This window comes from Camelus ferus, chromosome 27 (genome assembly GCF_009834535.1).
Source record: "Camelus ferus isolate YT-003-E chromosome 27, BCGSAC_Cfer_1.0, whole genome shotgun sequence".
In the NCBI taxonomy this organism is placed as follows: Eukaryota; Metazoa; Chordata; class Mammalia; order Artiodactyla; family Camelidae; genus Camelus; species Camelus ferus.
In genome coordinates this window covers 21198815-21219509 of record NC_045722.1, presented here as the reverse complement: position 1 = coordinate 21219509, position 20695 = coordinate 21198815, and the positions used below count along the sequence as shown (strand labels likewise).

At 48.2% G+C, this 20695-nt stretch overlaps 1 protein-coding gene across 1 annotated transcript in view; it reads left to right on the top strand.

The window, feature by feature from the left end:
• ADAMTS17 (ADAM metallopeptidase with thrombospondin type 1 motif 17) overlaps positions 1 to 20695 on the top strand; it is a 304068-nt gene that overhangs the window by 221548 nt on the left and 61825 nt on the right. The window contains exons 16-18 of the mRNA XM_032468854.1: positions 2895 to 3015; positions 6934 to 7002; positions 14470 to 14550. Coding sequence (XP_032324745.1) covers positions 2895 to 3015; positions 6934 to 7002; positions 14470 to 14550 — 271 coding nt within the window. The remainder of the gene's footprint in view (positions 1 to 2894; positions 3016 to 6933; positions 7003 to 14469; positions 14551 to 20695) is intronic.

The following is a 20695-nucleotide window of genomic DNA, read 5'->3' as shown; positions in this document are numbered from 1 at the left end:
GGTTGAAGCAGGGAACCAAGTGAGCTTGTTTATAGAGAACTGGTGATGGGGCCTGACTGGAACCCGGGAAACAGGATTCACTGGCGTGATTCGTCTTGCTGAGAGGTGATGGGCTGGCAGGAGCAGAGCTGGCGGTGGTTGGACTCAGCGTGCACTTGGAGGAAGAGGAGGGAGGGAAGCTGAGGTGGTGAGCGATTGGATGAGACCAGGGAGGGCCTTGGGTTCTGAAGTGTGAGCATATTCCATAGGCAGTGAGGCACACGGTCACGGACTGTCCCATCTTCCCAGGTGAAGACTGATCTGGAGCAGCGGGGAGAAAACCAGTGTGATTGGTCACATGCAAAGTGATGCGGGGCTAGACTGGGCAGTGGCCACGAGCACAGAGAGGAAATAGATACTAGAGAGGTTTCAGGATGCAAAACCACCAGGCTTGGCACCTAACCAAACACAGCAAGAAGAGGAAGAGTCGGAATGGCCCGGAGGTCTCAGGCTCCGGTGCCGTGTCTGTCAGTTCCAAGAGGGCGGAAGGAGGACCACCTGTAGAACTGAGAAGTCAGGAGTGAGCAGCTTCAGAGGAGGAGCTGGTGGGCCCCCTGAGTCCGGTGTCCGGGCCAGAGTGTCCGGGGAGGTTGTCGGCAGACACGCACCTGCGAGCCCGGGTGGGAGGGAGAGGACTGGGTGTAAGAGCTGTCAGTGTGCAAGTGGGTGTTGGAGTTTAAGGAGCAGGTGAAATTAACAAGACAAAGCAGCGAGAAGCAGGAGGGGCAGGAGGGCTGCCCCCTTCCAGGGGGTCAGGGACGCGCGACCTCTTCTTGACTTCTGGCGTCCTCAGGCACCTGTCACAGCGTGTGCTCCGTGCACCACCCCATCTCCCCGTGGGCTTCTCCTGTCCTACATGTCCCCTGTTCCAGGTTAGGCACATGCAGGCCAAGCGTCACAGAGCAGCAGTGTGCCCCGCAGCCCCGCAGACATCAGGGCCTTGCTGGGCTCCAGCTGATGGTGACTTCATCCCCCTTCCAAAAAAGGGGTCAATTCCAAGCATTGCATCTGCTTAAGTTTTGGATCCCGGGAGGTCTAACTCAGTGTGGGTTGGGGCCTTGCCACAGAGCAAGTGTGTGCGTGTTCTTTATGTCATGTTTTAGGAGTGATGCTGAGCGTCACAGTGAGGGGAGAAAATTGCCCCCCCCCCACCTGCCTCTGCTTTCTTGTCTAGGCAACAGCATTTCCTGCCGGGGCCCCGAGGCCAGGAGGACACCTAATGCTGATCTGGCTCTGCAGGGCTTTGTAGGCACGTAGGCCACTGCCCTTCCTCCTCCTCTTTTCTCTTTCCCACCAAGATCCTTCTTTCAGGGGACTCTTTGGAGGAAGAGCAGTTTCCCATCTAGGAAGGTATGTGATCTCCTCCTAAAGGCCCCTCTTCCTGTGGGTCCTGGTCCTGCTTTTCCCTGAAGCACCTCGCATGCCTGTCCTTCCTGCGTCCAGGTGAATTCCTGGTCTGGCAGATTTCAAACACAGGCTCTGCCTCCCCACCCTGATCTCAGCCAGACAACAGGTGGCTTTTTGAAATTCTAGTGTGGATTCTCCCCTCCCATCTCCTTTCCCCAAGGGTAGCATTTCTGGTGTTCTTTTTTTTTTTTAATTGAAGTATAGTCAGTTACAATGTGTCAATTTCTGGTGTATAGCATGTTTTAGTCATACATACACATATATACTTGTTTTCATATTCTTTTTCTAATATTAACTAGTATATATAAAATAGATAAACAACAAGTTTCTTTTGTAAAGCACAGGGGTCTGATTAAGTTGAGGAGCTGTGAGGCCAAGCATTCACCTCCAGGAAGTCTGCCATTCGGCCAACTCTGCCCAGTGCCCTGCTCCTGTCCGAGTAGGGTGTAAGGGTGGAAAACACCTTGCTAGCACCCATCCAGACATCACAGGAAAGAGCACAATCTCCTCGGCCTGGGTTATCTGGCTGTAGAATCCTTTGCAGCATGAACCACAAGTATGCAATGCAGGGTACAGGGCAGTGGGGAAAACCTCGTTCTTGTCCTAGATTTATTCTCTTGATGGGCAGAACTACAGAGAGACATGGTAGCAATTTAGCAAATAATTCAACACACTAGTGTTTACCGTAATGTAAACTTAGGTGTGTTGTTTTGCAGACTGTAAAGTTCTTGTGCATTTTTAAAAGGGAAAAACAGGAGTTCACAACCTTTTCCCACTTTTTTATGAATGACGTGGCTACGCTGCCCAGAGGCACCCTGGGTTGGGGCAGCCTTCCTCCCCCCTCAGACATGGCCTGTTGAGAAAATTTGGTGGGGTTTCTTCTTGGGCCAGATCTCCCCAACTGAGAAATGGGGGGTTCCTTCCCAGCCATGCCTCAGTGAGCTCTGGGCTTCCCGACTTCAGCAGAAAAGTCAGTGTGGTCTCTTCTGAAACTGTTGGCTGTTCCAACCGAGATTCATCCAAAAACCCACGCAGCTCTGAAGGGGATACAAATCTAGTGAAGTTGCGGCTACACCAGGAGGTACGGGAGCCGGCTTCCCTCCCTCCCCTCCCCCCTGCCTCAGGCGGCTCTGGAAGGGCCAGGGTTTGGGCCTCAGTGTGACTTCCGTAGGCACTGTGGCCTTCGTGGGCCCCTTCCTCCATAACAAATACTAAAACGTGTATTTGATGACTCTGTGGATATAAAGACAAATGTAATACGAGCTGAATTCTATTCATTTTTTTCTTTTCTGATTTTAAAATAAATCAAGAGGTTTGCTCAGGCCGCTGAAGGTATCGTGAGCCCGCAGGCATGATGCCCACCTGGAGGAGTCAGCCCTGCAGGGTGTCATCTCCGAAAAGCCCTGTGAGTCCTGCACACAGACTAACCCAGCCCTCTGGTTGTTTAGAAAATCGGCTGCGATGGCATCATTGGGTCTGCGGCCAAAGAAGACCGGTGCGGGGTCTGCAGCGGGGACGGCAAGACCTGCCGCGTGGTGAAGGGAGACTTCAGCCACTCCCGGGGCACAGGTGAGTGTGGGCCGAGGAGAGGTGACCCTGGCCGCTGCTGGGGCCCGGAGAGCGCTGGGCCAGACAACAGACAAGTGCTGTATATTTTATTGCCCCAAAGTCAATTTTCTCATATATTGTGTTGCCCCAAAGCCCACAGTTTCACGTCTTCCCTGCATCTCATATTTAAGGGATAGTTGATCATAAGTAACGGACCTGGCACTTTGTTTCTATGGTTTCCGAAAGGCAGAGAAAGACATTTTAGCTAGAATGACGCCTTTAGGTTCTGGGAAGTGAATATCTGCCCGTGGCGTCAGGGTTCAGCCCCGAGGTCCATCATCACGCAGCGGCTGCCCCGCCTGACCGGCTTCCCCTGCCGCTGCGAGCCCGCCCAGCTGCTGTCGTGCACACAGAGATGGCAGCAAAGACGCTTTGCTACGTCGTTTTTACCTATAGATGGAAGAGATTTTCTCTGTTTCTGAGCCTTCTGTCCGTGAAAGTAGAATAGCTTTTACACACATCCCTAAAACGTGCACGAAGCCTTATGTTCCGGGAAGTCTGCGATGCCTCTGCCGAGTGTGACCGCAGAGTTACTGTCTCCCACGTCCAGGACGCAGCCCTCCCCTGACTGGGCTCGGAAAGGCCCTGCAGAGTTCAGCTGAGGGCTTCGCAGTCTTTCTCCTGGAAGCATCTTCACAGCTGTGGGCTGCTTTGGCCAGAGGTTGGAGATGGTTTTCGATCTCCTGTCCCAGTGGACACCCACTTATGATGTCCAGGGAAGTATCGGCTTGATACTAACGAGGGGCGCATGAGGCAGGCAGGGTGAGCTCCCCTCGAAGCCTTAGTGAGTGTCCCCTTAGCCAACGTCACCAAGAGTGAGGCTACCCAAGATAACTCGTTGGGCGGAGCTGAGCTGAAAAGCTTCTGTTCTAATTTCTGCACTTGCTTTGGATAGAAGCATTTCAGTCCAGTTCCACCCATGGAGAGGAGAGGATCCTGGTTTGTCCTCCCTGTCCCACGGAGCAGCCTCTGGGATAAGGCAGAGAAGAGACGTCAGTGAACGTCATCCTTTTCTCTGTTTGGATAAAAGACTGGTCTAGAGGAAGCGTTCCTTCTGGATCGCCTGGTGGAAAGGGCAGCGTGTTGCAAACGCTTCTCAGGTTCCTGTGAAAGCAAAACCAGAGGCAAGTGCAAGTCCAAAATGACATTTAGAAACTACATTTCAGGCCCAGTAAGGGCTGGTTTCAGGATTTTAAAGACAGGTGCCCCGCCTGCGAAACAGGAAGCTTATGTGGGAATCTGCTGCGCAGCTTCGAGGAAACCCAAGGAAGCTGGTGCTGGAGCACGTCGATTTTGGGGAAAGCGCACCATCCGGTACAGTAGCCACAGACCACTTGAGTCCATTCAAGTTTTAATTATAATTAATTAAAATTAAACAGGCTTAGAAGCTCCAGCCCTGAGTCCCACATCAGGTGCTCTGTTGCCTCAGGTGACAGGGCTCCGGTGTTGGACAGGCGAGAGAGAACTTGTCCGTCATTGCAGAACGTTCTCTTGGACCTTTGGTCACGGCTGCTCTCTTGACATGTGTGTTGCCACTGGCTGTGTTTGCACCGTGAGACTTGGGTCTTGCCTGCTGCGACTGTTCAGCAAGGGCATCTGGTAACAAGAGCTGTGCAGCTGGCAAGTGTTTGCTATTGATTTTTTTTTCAAGGCTGCGTTAGACCCTTTATTTAAATTGATTGTTGTGCTAAGCTCCAATAAACTGAGCTGACTACAACAGCTCCCTTCTATGGAAGGCAGGTGGAGGAGAGCCGTGATAACCTCAGCCGCTTGGGCAATTCTGTAGAACACTAAGGAAGGTTCCACCACACACCTTTGAAAACTTTGAAAACTGTATGGGACCTAGCCGCTGACTTCAAGAGAACCCATTCAGGGCAAAAGCAATTCTCTTTTTTTCCCCAGAGTCTAAACAGTTTGTTGGCCTTTGACCTTGGCATGAGCAGATCCATTCCTTCGATCGCAGCAATGACCTTTTCATCTGCTGTCCATCCTCCATCCCACCATGTGCCTGGCCCCACCATACCCAGGGGGGAGATGGGTATGAATGTGTAGCCATCCTTCTGGGGAGATCAGGCCTCTGGGGCTGTGGTGGCCAGTGGGGCTGTAGCATGGCAGACAGTGCTGGAAACCTCCTGGTGGGGGTAGTGGTCCCCATCCTGGCGTGTGGCTTAGTGCTCCTTCCCGCTTCTTGGGCACAAGAGCCTTAGCAAACCTTCAGGGAAAGATGAGCACAGGTAGCCTCACCCACCTATAAAAGTTCTGACGTTCTAAACGATTGCCAGATGTCACATCTTCATGTTAAAGTCTGAAGCTGTTTTTTTCCAAATCTTTGGGCTGGGGTCTGTGAGCATAAGCTCACATCAGTGTGGATTCTGTTTATTGAAGATGTGCATAGAATGCTCACTCACACCTGAATGAATCACTGTCTAATACAGTTTCATCAAACACAGACCTGTAATCCTGGTCTGATGTTCTGGAATGCACAGAGGCACTGGCATGTGGTCACCCATGCATCCAGCCACCCAGTAAACATTTATTTAGCACCACTGCATTTTAAGCATGAGGTGTCCAGATATAAAGGTCAACTGTCACCAAGTCGGCCCCAGTCGAGGGCGGGGACCCCCCACCCCAGGCAGGCAACTTGAGTCCCTGTGTGACGTGGAAGCCGCTCAATGTGGGGTGCTGTGGGACCCTAAATTCTAGTGGAGCTCCTCGCCTGGGCCTGTGGGCAGATGAGGGTGGCCCCCGAGCCCTAAAGGACAAGTCGAAATGAACTGACCATAGAGGTGGGTAAAGGACATTTCAGGCTGAAGGAAGAAGCCCAACCTGGAAATGGTGCAAAGCCCCCAGGTGATGTGACGTGTGGGCGACCCCACGTGCGGCTGGATGGATTCGCAAATCCTGTCGGTTTAGATCGGAAGGTAACTTTCATCTCGGCCCAGCTCGAAAGATGGGGAGAGGAGGAATGCCTTATCACCCCGAGGGTGAATGTCCAAGAAAATACTGTCCAGAAAGAGAAAGCGGAATCAAATGCAGGATTTTTGCCCACTTAGATCAAGTCCTGACCCTTGCCTGAACTCTTCTGGGTCCTTTCACCCAAGTACTTGAGCTGGGAGTGCAGAGCAGACCCACACAGGGACAGTGTCCGCACCCCAGGATGTCCCACTCTGGTGTCCTCGAGAGGTCCCAGTGCAGCGAGTAGGGATGTGGACCATCCTGAGCTTCAGTTGAGCCTCTGGCCTGTTGCCTCCTGACTTTGAACAAATGAGGCCCTTGGCCTCTCAGCTATAGGAGGAATCGACTTGAGCTGGCTGGCGTATTACTTCTGTGATGGGTGGGCTTCAAAGTGCCCAAGCTTTTGGTCAAGTTGAAACAACTAAGTTTTTTTTTTTTAATTTAGTAATTTGAAAATTCTTGATATGATGCCTTCGTTTCATTCACTGGATTGTCATTTCCACATGATTAATTCTGTGCTGCTCCTCAGCATGAGAAAGGTGACTGGGGTCCATGGCCACCCAGCCCAGGACATACTTGGACTGAATTCTCTCCCCAGAACCAGCCATGGTGCCCCATGGGCTCTGAATCTCCAAGAGAACCTTCTCAAACAATTGATTCTTCAAAGGGAAGGTGATGTGATTGATCCCTTTTGAATGTGGTTAGATCCACACATCACACATTTATTCAATAATTACCTTTAGAGCCTCTGCCACGTGCCACGTTCTGTGTCCCTGCCTCTAGGTGTGGGGTAGGGAGGTTCATGGGGAAAGGTGCCACTGTGTGGTGGTGACACATGACTCTCTCTGCACCATGATTAAAAGCTGTAGTCTCAGTTCCTGAAATGTGCATGTAAACCCATTACAACCTATTTCTTTTTCTCAGTCAAGAATAACCTTTGTACGAAGGTGTCCACCTGTGTGATGGCAAAGGCCGTTCCCCAGTGTTTCTCATGTAAGAGGTTTGGCTGTGACGTGCAGAACTAGCGGTGACATGCCTGGTGTGGGGCTTTCCTCGCTTGCGTGCCTGAGTGTTTTCGGAGGAGAGTCAGTGGTGGGATGAGTCATGCACGAAGCCATGGATTAACACTAAGGCCGTTTATCACTGATGTGTAATTGATGTTTAAGGCCGATTGCCAAAAAGAAAAACTGTAGAATAAAACCAATTTTAGAGCTATAAAAGATGAAGAGGCATGGAATTAGAGGCCAGACAGAAACACGTGATAGCATGCCAGAGATATGTCTTCATTCTCCTCACCCCACCTGGAGCTCAGGCAGAAAGGGCTAAGTCGTGCCAGAGAATTTAGCCACACATGGCACTTTTACAAGGCAGTTTCCATATTACAGGGTTGGGTTTCCCAAAGCACAGAGGGCATTTGGTAAGACCCTCCTGGTCTTCATGCTGGAGATAAAGGTCACAGCCTCACTTTGGCCCACCTGTGCTGACCTCGCATTCAGAGAGCTGAACCAGAGTATCAGTCGAGTCTCATGGGCTTCCCAAATAACTTTCATTTGGAACCAGAACAACCTTTAGGGATAAATGTAAGGACAGTGATATTCTCATAAATAATCTTTGTAAAAAGAGAAGACTGTAAACTTACACAAAGCCTCCCCAGGCATTTTTAAAGATTATTACCCAAAAAAAAGGACTTTGTTTATATATATATATATTTGATACAACCTTGTGAAAATGTTCCAGTCAACATAGCCAGGGTTTTACTTGTTTCCATCATGGTCCCTTACTAGCTCAATGGTTTTCTGCCAAAGAAAGTTAATGCTACTGAAAACACAAGGGGAAAATGTGGCCAAGTCAACTACAAGCATATCTACTTGGGAAATTCAGACAAAAAGTATTTTGCAGGGAGGTGTGCTTTTAGTCTGGTGATATTAATTATTCAGAAGATTTGAGGCAGGTGTAAAGCCAACATCCCTTTCAAGTTCGTTCTGATTGCTTGTCCTTATGGCAAAAATGACCTGCTCTCTTAGAGCAATGGCAACAGTGTTGAATTTTATCCGTGGCTTCCTCATGAAACCAAATCGTGCCCCTCTAACTGGATTTCTCCCGCTAGATGGCAGAGACTAGAATGGAAAATTTTTCCAACGATAAAGTCTTGCTGTCTTACCTAAAGTGTGACTCTGTCTTGTGAATTCTTACAGCAAATCCCCCCTTAATTATATTTCATTCCCCATCAACCTGGTGGTGTCTGGCATCTGCATGGGGGACATCTGGTACGAGGGGTGACAGGGTGCTTTGGGACTTGGTGATGGGAGTCTTTCCCTTGCTGGTCCCCCTTCTCACCATCCTTGGGGTGGCTTTGTGCTCTGGGTAGGGTAGGGGCCATCGTAAAGAGGACAGTAACTTAGAGGTTGTTTTCTTAGTTTATGTACAGGGAGCTTGTTTCTTATTTCAGGGTTTTTGTTCATTAGTTCCCTCCATATGGTGAGCTGAAGAGCTCATCTGAGGTGGAAGGGTTAGCAGAGCCCGGCACACCGGTGACTCCCCGGCCCCATTATTCAGGGGTCACCTGAGCAGGAGCCTCTCCTGAGTTGCGCGTCTCCCCTGAGCTCTTTACTGCTCATCTGCCCCTGCCCCTGAGGGTACGTGAGAAAGGAGAGGAAGCAGGTGCAGCAGGTGCCTTTTCAGTGTTGCTGCTTGTGCTGAAGTTAAGCTTCAAAATAGGCGTGGTGAGCAGGCACTGACTGCAAATGCCCCTTGCTGTGGAATGTGGAAAATTACCTTATTTGGGTGCGTCTGCTTCTGCATCCTGGTGATGCTAACGCCAAGGTTTGTTAGTTCCCACATAGGAAGAGTTCGTGTAACAGCAGCAGCTTTCAGAGACTAATTCAACCCCCACAAGCAGATCCTGTTCCCAGGTCAGTTTTGTGGTTGAAATGGAGATTCCTCCGACAGAGGTTTTAATCGCCACTGACCCCGAGCAATTTTGTCTCCGTTTTTGACACTTTACTATCTCGTACACCTGGAATCCAATAATTCTTCAAACTCTTCCAGAAGGAGTGAATTTCTCTAAAAGAAATTTGTGGTGTGTAATCCTGTGCTATGATCCTCAAAGATGCTTTTTTTTTTTTTGTGGTCACATTTTCCAAGTAAAGAAGCATTCTTAGAGCAAAAACTATTTTTAATCAAAAAAAAAAAAAAACAATAACAAAAACAAAAACCTCACCTCGCCCTATAAGGACCAGACAGAGGAGGGGCTGTGTGGGCTGCCCTGGGCAAGTCAGTGCCGCTGTTCCCGAGTCGAGCGTTCGGAGGGGATCCACCTGGAGGACCACAGCCCAGCTGCTTCAAGGAGTCGTCCTGCCTGGGAACCCGAGCAGATCAGGGTACAAGAAGTAGACAACTCAAACTGGAGTACGTTTTCATCTGTGATGTCTCCCTAAGCATCAAGTAGAACATTTCTTTGTAAGCATCTGAGGCTGATCTATAGTAACAGTGCCAGAGCATTTGCTGTCAAGACTAAAGGACCCTGCAGGATGGCTGGTTGAACACAGGTGCTGATCTCCTTGGCTTCCCAAGATCACCCTAAAATGAATGAACAGGAACTTATTTAAAGGTGTAGGGAGAACGAGGACATCTCGGGTGAACGTTCGGACCTGGCTGAATCAGAACAAACAGACTTGGTTTTGTGCAGTAAACAAACAATACACAATGCCTGCCTCCATCCCCCCAAATCAAGGGTTTGACACCAGAGTGTGTTCTTCGCTCACGCTGCATGTCCGACATGGGTTGGCAGGAGAGTCTGCCTGCAGTAGCCGCTCACAGAACTAGACTGACGGGATTTTATTGTTTACGTCACCTCTGCAGGAAGAAGGGAACACGGCAAATCAGGTCCTCTTACATACGCATCACTTTCACTCACACTTTCAGGGTCAGAGTGAGTCACATGGTTGCACAGTTTTAAGAGCAGGGAATCGCATGGCTACCGTGATTCCAGAGAGAGACCTGGAAATGTCTGGTGGCCAGCAGCACGACACAGCACCTATAGCAAACTTCCTTGCACTCTGGTGTCTTGGTTGCCAGCACATAAAAACTGTCCCTGCCCCTTAACTGAAAGCCAGTCCTGACCATCAGGAAACCACAGTCCCCTTCATCTGTGGGGGAATACTCTCCATGACCCCCAGTGGATGCCTGAAGCCGCAGACAGTACCAAATGCTATGTCTACTATATTTTTCTACATATGCATACCTGTGATAAAGTTTAATTTATCAATTAAGCACAGTAAGAGATTAACAACAATAACTAATAATAGAACAATTATAACAATATACTATAATAAAATTTATATGAATTATGGGTGAATGTCTCTCAGAATATCTTACCTTATGCATTTAATGTCTTTATCACACACTGTGGCCATACATTTTGCAGTTTGAGGTTCAACAGTAAAACTAATATGAATTTATTTTTCCTTCACACTTTCATGGATAGAAGGTTCTTTCTTACCATAGATCTTAGCAGCCTCAGCATATGATTTTTTTCTTTGCTGAAGTCAAGAACTTTTACCACTCCCCTTAAAGAAGTAACTTACAGCTTCTCTTTGGCACCCCCAAATTGCCAGCATCACTACTTTAGTGCTTTGGGGGCATTAAGTAAAATAAGGGTCACTTGAACAGAAGCCCTCTGATACCACAACCATTGGTCTGACAACCGAGATGGCTGCTAAGTGACTAATGGATGGGATACACTGGACAAAGGGGTGATTCACATCCTGGGCCGGATAGAGTGGGGTGGCGCAGGATTTCATCATGCTACGCAGAACAGCACGCGATTTAAAACGTATGAATCGCTTACTTCTGGAATTTTCCATTTAATATTTTCAGACTGTGGTTGACCACAGATAACTCAAACTATGGAGGGTATGGAGGGGCTACTGCATACAGAGACACCCCATCTATGGCATCGTTCTCAAAAGAGTCTGCACACAAATGAGACAGACCAAGATAACCCGAAAAGATGACCCATGGGGAAAAGCAAGATAACTCAAATAATAGAAGTTTAAAATCTCTAGTAACTATTCTTAGAAAGATTTGAGAAGTGATTTTTATCCATAAAACAAGTGCAGAATGCCATGAGAAGAAGCAGTAAGAAAACAAAAAGGAGCTCTCAAATAGTAAAACTATGACTGTCAAAAACCTGCGATAACGGAGGTGGGTATAGCTCAGTGGTAGAGCGTGTGCTTAGCATGCGTGAGGTCCAGGGTTCAATCCCCAGTACCTCCATCAAAATAAATAAATAAACCTAATTGCCCCCCCAAACAAAAACAAAAAAGAAATCGAAAATAAATAAATAAAATATTTTTTAAACCCTGTGATGAAAGTCACCATAAACAAAAAAATGACAAATGACAGAAAAAAAATGTGCAAGTCTAGTACATAAAGGGCTTGAGTCCAAAATATATTAGATGTTATAGTTACTAAAATATATTTTAAGACTGCTGTTTATCAAATAAAAGCAAAAGCCAGTGGGAAAAAGGGCAACACTCAGGAACCAGGCAGTTAACTGCAGAAGAGAGGCAACGACCAGTAAGTGTGTACTAGGACACAGAACAACGTTGATAATGAGAGAAATGCAAGTTAAGTCTATGTCACAACACTGTTTCACCTCTTGGATTAGCACATATTAAGAGGATTGATAATATCAAGTGCTTAGACGTCTGCAAATAAACATGTATTCTCATGTAGTGTTGGTTTGACTTCTGTATTAGTCAAGCCATTATGGAGGGTAATTTAGGTGTACATTTAGAATTTAAACTGCATGTATGTTTGAACCAGTAACGCTCACAGTTGGCCCGGGAATTCACTGTACCTACGCTCAAGAAGACACATACAGAACTGTCCACTGCACAACTATCTTCTAGCACCTTTGTAGAGATACAGTTTACCCACCATAAAATTCATTCACTTAATAAAGTGTGCAATTCGGGGTGTTTAAATACATGCACAGAGTTGTGCAGCCGTGACCATGGTCATCCCAGAAAGAAACCACACACCCAAACTGAAATAACTGCAGGAATTATCTTAGCAAAAGATAAACGTTATAAACAAACACAGTGTAGGGAATGATATAGTAAAAGTTGAAGTGGGATGTAGGAAAGTGAAGGGCAATGTAGTTACTCTGATTTCCTCATCTTTTAATATCCAGAGATTAAAATATTTCACTTATGGCTGGTGAGTCACATAATAGAGATGTGAATGTAATTAAAGGTTGATGGGAAAACATCAGAATAAAGAAGAAATAATGATTCGCTAAAATGTAGTGATGAAAGAAGGATGAAGCTAAGATACTGACCCACACACCATATTAGCCGTGATGGGTGTGATGACAGGTAAGCTGCTCTGAGGTCTTTGTTTTGTTTGGGAGAAAAACAATATGATCTCAATAGATGCAAAAAAGCACCTGATGAGCTTCAGTACCTCTTCATAACAAAAGCTCGTAACAAACTGTGGTGAAAGGAAACTTACCTAGTAAATGATACCCGTCGCATCCTCACAGCCGACATCATTTTCAGTGGGGACGTTTTGGAGGATTCCTGTGAGCATAATGAATGGGACAAGGATGCCACTCCCATGTGGCACACAACATGGTTTTGTAAGTTTCCACCAGAATGATGGAAAGAGAAGAAATTCAAGGCATAAAGGTCAGAAAGGAAGAAACAAAACTGACAGGTGGACACATTTCAGTTACCTATGTAGAAACCCAGCCGAAATAGGCGACTTACTATAAATGACAAGAGTGTTAGAAAGATGGCCAACTGTAGGCTGTATCTTACAAGATCAGTATACTTTCTATTGTATCCTTTAATAGCTTTTGAATTTTTGCACCTTGGGCACATACGGCTCAGCAAAACTTTATTTTAAAGTTGTCCTGGATCTTTTAAAACCACGTATGATATCCTCTTTGCCTGAAATGGTGTGAGTGTGTTTACATGCATTAAGAGAGGCTGAAAAGGCTGGTCACCCAAATAATACTTTCTTAAGGGTAATTTTCTCGGTGCAGTGTTGTATAGGTTGGTTTTAGTTTTTCCCCTTTTGTGGTTTGAATTATCGTCTACTGTATTTATATTGAAAGTAAAGCCATTTTTACTGTGAGAAAAGGAGGAAATAAATAAATCTCTCATTTTTAAAGCTCCCCTGCTGATTCTGATGAGCGCATTTGGGAACCACAGAGGCAACATTCATAATCTAATTTGGGACCATCATCTAAATTGCTGAAGCAAACGCGTATCACCCTTGTCTAAAACCCAAATGGAAATCAAAACAAAATGATTACCAGCCTGAGTTTCAGAATCTCACCATAACGCTGGGCCCATTAATTGACACAGTTGCCCAGTTAACCAGCCATCGGCCTGCCACTGACCACCTCCCTGGCAGCCTCAGTCATTTCCTCCCAAATCTCCACTGACCACCTGCTGTTCTGGGCACGTGTTGGGTCAGAGCATGGGCAGAAGGCCCTGGCCTCTGGGGGACCCCAGTATACTTGGAAATACTCAAGGAAGTGGACACAAGTACATACTGTGATCATTGCAGAAATGCCCCCAGGGCAGTGAAAACGGGAAATGATACACAGCATTGAGGCATTGGCTCTGTCACAGGGCAGGTAGCCCAGCTTCTGCTGGCCTCCCCTGGAATCAGGGGAAAGTACAAAATACAACAGAGAGCCAAGGAGTCCAGTAGATGAAGCCTCCAGGGGCGTCCCACACCCATGCTCCAGGGAAGTGCTGTTTACTCCGAATTCCAGGCTGTCTTCATTTGCCAGAGCGGTTGTAACCAAGTACACAAACCAGGTGGCAGGCACCACAGTGCTGGAGGCTAGCAGTCTGAGATCACGCTGTGGGCAGGGCTGGTTCTTTGTGAAGGTGAGGAAGAGCCTGCCCCATGCTTCTCTCCTCGCTTCTGGTGGTGGTGTGCTGGCAATCTGGCTTGTAGATGCACCGTGCGGATCTCCGCTTAATGTTTCCGTGGCATTCTCCCCGGGTACATGTCTGTGTCCAAAGTTCCCCTTTTTATAAGAGCACCAGTCATGTTGGATTAAGGACCCACCCTACTCCAGTATGACCTCATCTGAACTAATTACATCGGCAACAGCCAATTTCCAAATAAAGTCACATTTTGAGATATTGGGGGTTAGGACTGCAGCATATAAATTTGGGGGTGGGAAGGACACAGTTCAACTCATCACACATGCAAATGGTGCTCTTTGGAATTAGGGCAGCCAGGAGATTCTGGCCATAGAAGAACACTCTTTGTTACTCGACCATCTTGATTTCTCACAGCTCTGCTAGCCCCGCGGCTCTGAAATCACCTTCGGGCAGGGAGGGGGGCTATGGGGGTTGGGGGGAAGCTGTGGGGCCTCTGGTGCAAGGGTGAATGTGTGACTCACCTGTGTGTTATTCGTCACTGCAGGTTATATTGAAGCTGCTGTCATCCCAGCTGGAGCTCGAAGGATCCGTGTGGTGGAGGATAAACCCGCCCACAGTTTTCTGGGTAAAACAAAAATGATTTGACTCACGATCGATGTTCTGAAATTTGATTTGGACGATCAGACTGGTAATCTGGTTCAGCAAAATGCTGAAGAATGCTCTTGGGCCATTGGATTTACATTCCAGTTTTAGGTGTGATAACATAAGTAATCAGAGTGGACCAAACAGTGCTTTCATGTTTGGCTAAAGTGTAGCCACCCCCAAAGTGGATGAGAGGTGAGGGGAGAGGTCAGGAGGAACCACCAGCTTTGGACAGGAAGGAAGGAGACAGAAGAGGGAGCGAAAGAAGTTGTGAGGAATTGAGGGAGTGTAAGTCCCCCAAAGTAATCCCAGAAATGTTCAGCAGCCTCAGCCTGGGCAGCAGCGGAGCATCACCCCACCTGCAGGGAGCCCCTGTAGGTCGTCAGTGGCTCTGGTGATGACTATTTCTCTGGAAAAAGAATAATAGCTCTCAATCTAATGGAAACTCAAAAGAGCACTGATTTTCACTGAGTACTGTATACCCCAAATTCCCAGTGGCCAACTCCATTGACTTAAGACGTAAACACCTGTTTCTTCCTATGGAAGGGTTGAGTTCTAGTCCAGTGAAGGTCTTCATTGCCTTCGACAGACCGCACTTAAAGCCCAGGAAGAGTCATTTAGTTTAACCCCTTCTCAGCCACAGGAAACCCTCTGAATGCGTTCAGACTCAATCCCTGCCTTCTTCATCGGCCCCCACAAAGGTCACCAGGGTAGATCCAGTGCTGAGCTGACACGTAACTGTTCTTAATGCTGCCACAGGGCCAGCGTAAAGGGGGGTGCCCAGGGCCTGCCTCTGCTCAGTTCACTGGGGTGGGGCATGCTACAACCCATGTTTCCCCCTCCAGCCGTACCCCCACATTCCTGTCTTGGGTTAAATTTCATACTGGCAGTAGCTGACCTCCTACCCGGGCACCCCTCTCCTGAGCTTCCTCATGTTGTGATCCTGCATCTATGTTGCAAGGTGCTGTTTGAGTTTTTTGGGTTTTTTTAAATGTAAAACATGGTATTTCTCTGGCTGCCACCTTAAGAATTCAGTTATTTTGACTAAAATGAAGTTTACTCATGAAATGCTTTTATTTCAACTTTTATCACTGATGTTTTCTTTTTTTGTATATATGTATATATTTTTAATTGAACTATAGTCAGTTTTCAATGTTGTGTCAATTTCTGGTAGACAGCACAAAGCTTCAGTCATACATGAGCATACGTATATTTGTTTTCATATTCTTTTTCATCATAAGTTACTACAAGATATTGAATATAGTTCCCTGCACTTGTTGTTTATCTATTTTATATACATCAGTTAGTATCTGCAAATCTCTAACTCCCAGTTTATCCCTTCCCACCCACCTCCCTACTAGTAACCACAAGTTTGTTCTCTATGTCTGAGAGTCTGTTTCTGTTTTGCAAATAAGTCCTTTTTTTTTTTTAAGATTTCACATATAAGTTATATCATATGGCATTTTTCTTTCTCTTTCTGGCTTATTTCACTTATAATGACATTCTCCAGGTCCATCCATGTTGCTGTAAATGGTATTATTTTATTCTTTTTTATGGCTGAGTAGTGTTCCATTATATAAATATACCACAGCTTCTTTATCCAGTCATCTGTTGATGGACATTTAGGTTGTTTCCATGTCTTGGCTATTGTAAATAGTGCTGCTGTGAACATTGGGGTGCATGTATCTCTTTGAATTAAGGTTTCCTCTGGATATATGCCCAAGAGTGGGATTACTGGGTCATATGATAAGTCTAGTTTTTTAGTCTTTTGAGAAATCTCCATACTGTTTTCCATAATGGCTACACCAAACTACATTCCCACCAGCAGTGTAGGAGGGTTCCCTTTTCTCCACACCCTCTCCAGCATTTATCATTTGTGGACTTCTGAATGATGGCCGTTCTGACTGGTGTAAGGTGATACCTCATTGTAGTTTTGATTTGATGATTAGCGACACTGAGCATTTTTTCATGTATCACTTGATGTTTTCAAACCCATGCCTTTGTCCAAAATCCTGCCTCTGTAGATACAAAAGTAAGTCTTTTTCTAAATGATCTCTACTTGAAAAACCCACAGTCTAATAAGATGGACGCCTAACAAACCTCTAACAGGAAAGTTGACAGTGAAGACTGCCATCCTGTTATTGAAGGGTTAGGAGCCACTTACAGATACTAAGATAATCCTCACACACCTGCCTCAGAGAGAGGCAGGAGTGGGCACAGAAGCTCTTGTTTCTAAGTGGCCACACCAGGCTCACAGGCAGGTGGCCCCCTGGGGGTCCCTATGTGTCCCAGGCAGCCCTGCCCCCTCCTCCCAGCTCTCCCACCTGCTGTCCATCCAGCAGCCTCCCTGAGGCTGTAACAGCCACTGCTGTGGCCGCTGCTGGATTAGCACCTTGCCGTCCCTCAGGTTGACACCCTCATTCTCTTCATCAGCCCTGTGGTTTTGCCCACCTCCTGGCTTGGAAGCTGGCCTGGTCCAGCCTGGCACTCTTCTCTGCAGTTGTCCCAGCTGTCACTCTACAAATAGAACAGTGCTTCTAAATCCTTTCCAAAATGGGGCTTTGTGCTGCCCTTGGCAGCTTATTCAGAGGGACAGCCTTTTTACTAAATTCTCAAAGAGCCCCCCTCCTCTCTGCCCACCGAAGGGAATGGGGGCGACTTTACCAGTATGTGCTTCGGAAGCCCCATCACCCAGTGTCACCCCCCAAAGTTACTCTTTCCAGCGGGTCCATTGGTTCTCCCTCCCTACCTGGAGAGGACATTTCTGCTCCCTGGAGGCACTGGGTCTCTGTGGGAGGCTGACATTGCCTCTGACCCTTCTTCAAAACTCATTATTCCAGTACCCCAGGTGCTGGCTCACTTCCAAAGTCGGCTCACTGGTTCTGCCATAAAGCACCAGCAGGCAGGCGCCCTGCAGGTAAGTTCTGAGACTTCCTAGCACCTTCCTTCCAGCCCCAGGTATCTGGGGAAGATAGAAACGTTCCCTTGACTTCAGCTTTTCTGTGTGAAAGAAGAATGACAGAGGGATGTCAGAATCCTTGAGATCACTCAACATCTAATTGCTGTAGGGAAAATGACTTTTCTCCAGAACCCATCTTAGGGCCAACAAGTGACAGGATGCCACCCAGGGGAGCTGGCTCTCGTGATGGTCCTTCTCAGCTCCGGAAGCCTGAGGACCACACGGGCAAATGATAGCACGGACATTGACATTAGTGACTCCCAGTCATTGAGTCCTGCTGTACTTTGAAACCTGACCCCTAGTCCCGCCTAGAAACTGTACTGCAGAGCATGGTCATGCCTGTTTCACGGAGGAGCAAACTGAGGCTGTAGGAGGTCAGTAGCTTGTCGGAGGTCCTCACTTCCTCTGGGCCTGCTGCAGGTCAGAGTCTCCCAGCATTCCTCTGAGGCATCAATCGTGGTCAGAGATCAATTGATGGGGACAGTTTTTCATCAGGAGGACACATGTGAAACGTGTCCATTGGAAACCTACTTCGGTGTGTGGATTTCAGAGAAGCAGACCTCCATTCTGAGGAGATTGGTTCAATGTCTCAGGGCAAATGCTCAGCCCCCCGGAAGCGCTGGACCTCCCTGGGCGGTTGGGACTCTGCCACCTCATCTTATCCACAGATCAGAATCCCAGTGTTCCAGGGCCTGGTGTGTGCACGAGGGAAATCCAAAGGTGGTCCACGACTGTTATATTTCTAAAGTTAGTTCCAGTGAGCCTTGTTTCCACTCGGGGCTGGGTGCTTTGGAAGTCAACCCTGTGTAACTTTGAATTGCTCTCACATTTGCTGGGAGCAGTTCCTGAAGAATTTCACCCCACCTACCTTCAACCCACGCTGCCTGGCTTTCTGCTCAAAACCACCTGGAACAGGAAATGCCTCTGCAGTTTGCATCCAGAGCTGAGAATGGAGCTGGCAGAACTCCGAGTGGAAATAAAAGGAGCTGACTCCTTGCCAGGACGAGAAGTAGGTTGAATGTGGGTCAAGTCGTCCAGTGGAATCTGCGCGGGAAAGAGACAGAAAGGAGCCTGGCTTCTTCACGTGCAAGAGGAGGGCGTGTGGGCAGGTCTGCCCTCCTGCCTCTGCCTCCAGCCAGCTCCAAGGAGGAGCTGGGCCCTCCCAGCAGGAACGCCCCCTCTTCGTTCCTGGGAAGGGCTTACAGGCTTCTCCCACAGTGTCCGGAAGCCCAGGGACAACGTGTAGGTGTCCACAGAGAGACAGAAGGGCCCTGATGGAAACACGTTCGCCACATGGCCTCACGTTCTGGGTCGTCGAAGAGGTTTTGTTCTGCTGTGGTAGCAAGGGAGGGTGGGTACCCATCCTCACCCGAGACAGTTGCTCTAACTGCCGAGAGGCTTCTGATGGCTTCTTAGCAGAATGCACAAACACAAGCACTGTTCTATTTGAGACAGAGTTTAAAACATCCAACCTCTGGCCGAAGCAGGATCAGCAAGCGAAAACCTCCTCCCCAGATCAGAACTTCAGACATCACAGGTAGAAGAATCAAGTCGCTCAGAAATTCCCTTTGTTCTTAACTCTAGTATTTCTCCATCAAAGCAGAGCATTTGTCATCATCTTAATAACTGCTGCTGAGTTTTGAGGCCCCCAAATCCTGATTTTAAGTACAAGCAAGTCTCAAAATGCTTACAGATGAAGAAAGCTTGCATATACCCTTGATGCCCAAGGAGTGAGAGGAACGGGAGCTTAGAGGACGCAAAATGTACTTACTCTGGGGGAGCCTTCCGTAAGAAAAAGATTACCTTATATACAGGACCTTGGAAAGGACTCAAGCACGCGAGGGGCCCCGGAGCAATGGCCTCCCTGCTTCTCGCAAACCCTGCTTTGTGAAGCTCGCTCTGGGGTGGGGGATCCTGCAGACGAGCCGGGAGTGATCTGCTCTCTCGCTGCCTGGAGCTGACACGGCCCCACAGGTGGTTTTCTCATCACACTCCACACTGAACCTGTGTATTCACCATCAGTAGTGACCTTGATGTTCCAACAGACCCTCTGAGGCTGCAGTCTTGCCCTTTGGAAGGACTGTCAGGTGCTAAATTCTGATTTTCGCAGGAAGTCCCGATTTCTCAGCATGGACCACAGTGCCCTGCAAAGGTTGTATCTTGCTCACCAAATTTCTCACACCAGAGTCAGTAGTTTTGAAGTGATTCCCATGCTTCTTGGAACTGCTGATCTCATTGTAATTCTGCCTCTGAGTTTTCCTCCCACTGCAAAATACGTGAGATTGTCACCGCGATCAGACTGTTCTGACGAGGGGGTGCTGGCTTTCAGACTGGGTGCCGATGGCAGTTGTAAAGCTGTATTTACAGTGCCTGGAAGCTGGCAGCCGCCATGGAGGCGGCCACAGCAGAGCCTGGCACACAAAGTTTATTCTTTCTGGGGCCATCAGAGCCCCCCACACCCAGACCCTGAACTCGTGACCGTGTGAGATTTCACCAGTTCAGCTCCAGACTGGGACCTCCAAAGCAAAGACAGGTGCCTTCAGAAGTCCTGGGAGTGCTCTGGCGGCGGTGTGTGGATGGTAGAGCTAACTGTTCTCATCTCTTCCCAGCTCTGCGTTCACTGAGCTCAGGTGGATAACTTGAAAAACTTGAAATCCACCACGGGGATGCATTTACTCCTGGCATAGCGACAGACACCGTAAATCTAGGCTGCTTTGCCCAGAGAGCTGGTCACCAGCTCTGCACTGACTGGCATGTTCCTCCCAGTCCCGCTGTTGGCCTTTTCTGGAGGAACCAGTGAGCCACAGCCTGCCTCTCTCACTTCCCCTTCCCTGTTCCTTGTCCACACTCACTCCTCCACGGCCTCTCCCGCCCACCCTGCAGACCACCTCCCTCAGCCCTCCCCCTACTGACAAGCAGGACCCTGCTCTGGGGATGAGGAGGTGGCACGTCCCCATCCTCAGCCGGCTTTGCATCTGTCCCATGTCTCGCCCGCAGCAGGCGCCTCCATCGGCAGAAGTGAGGTTTCCCCTGCGGCCCCCACACCTCTGCACAACATTTCTGTGGATGGTTTTATAATCGGCTCCAGGTGTGCCCTCCTGCACTTTTTCCAGTCCTTCCCTCTCCTGACCTCCCAGATGTTTGACTTTTGGCATGGTGGTGGGGTGGT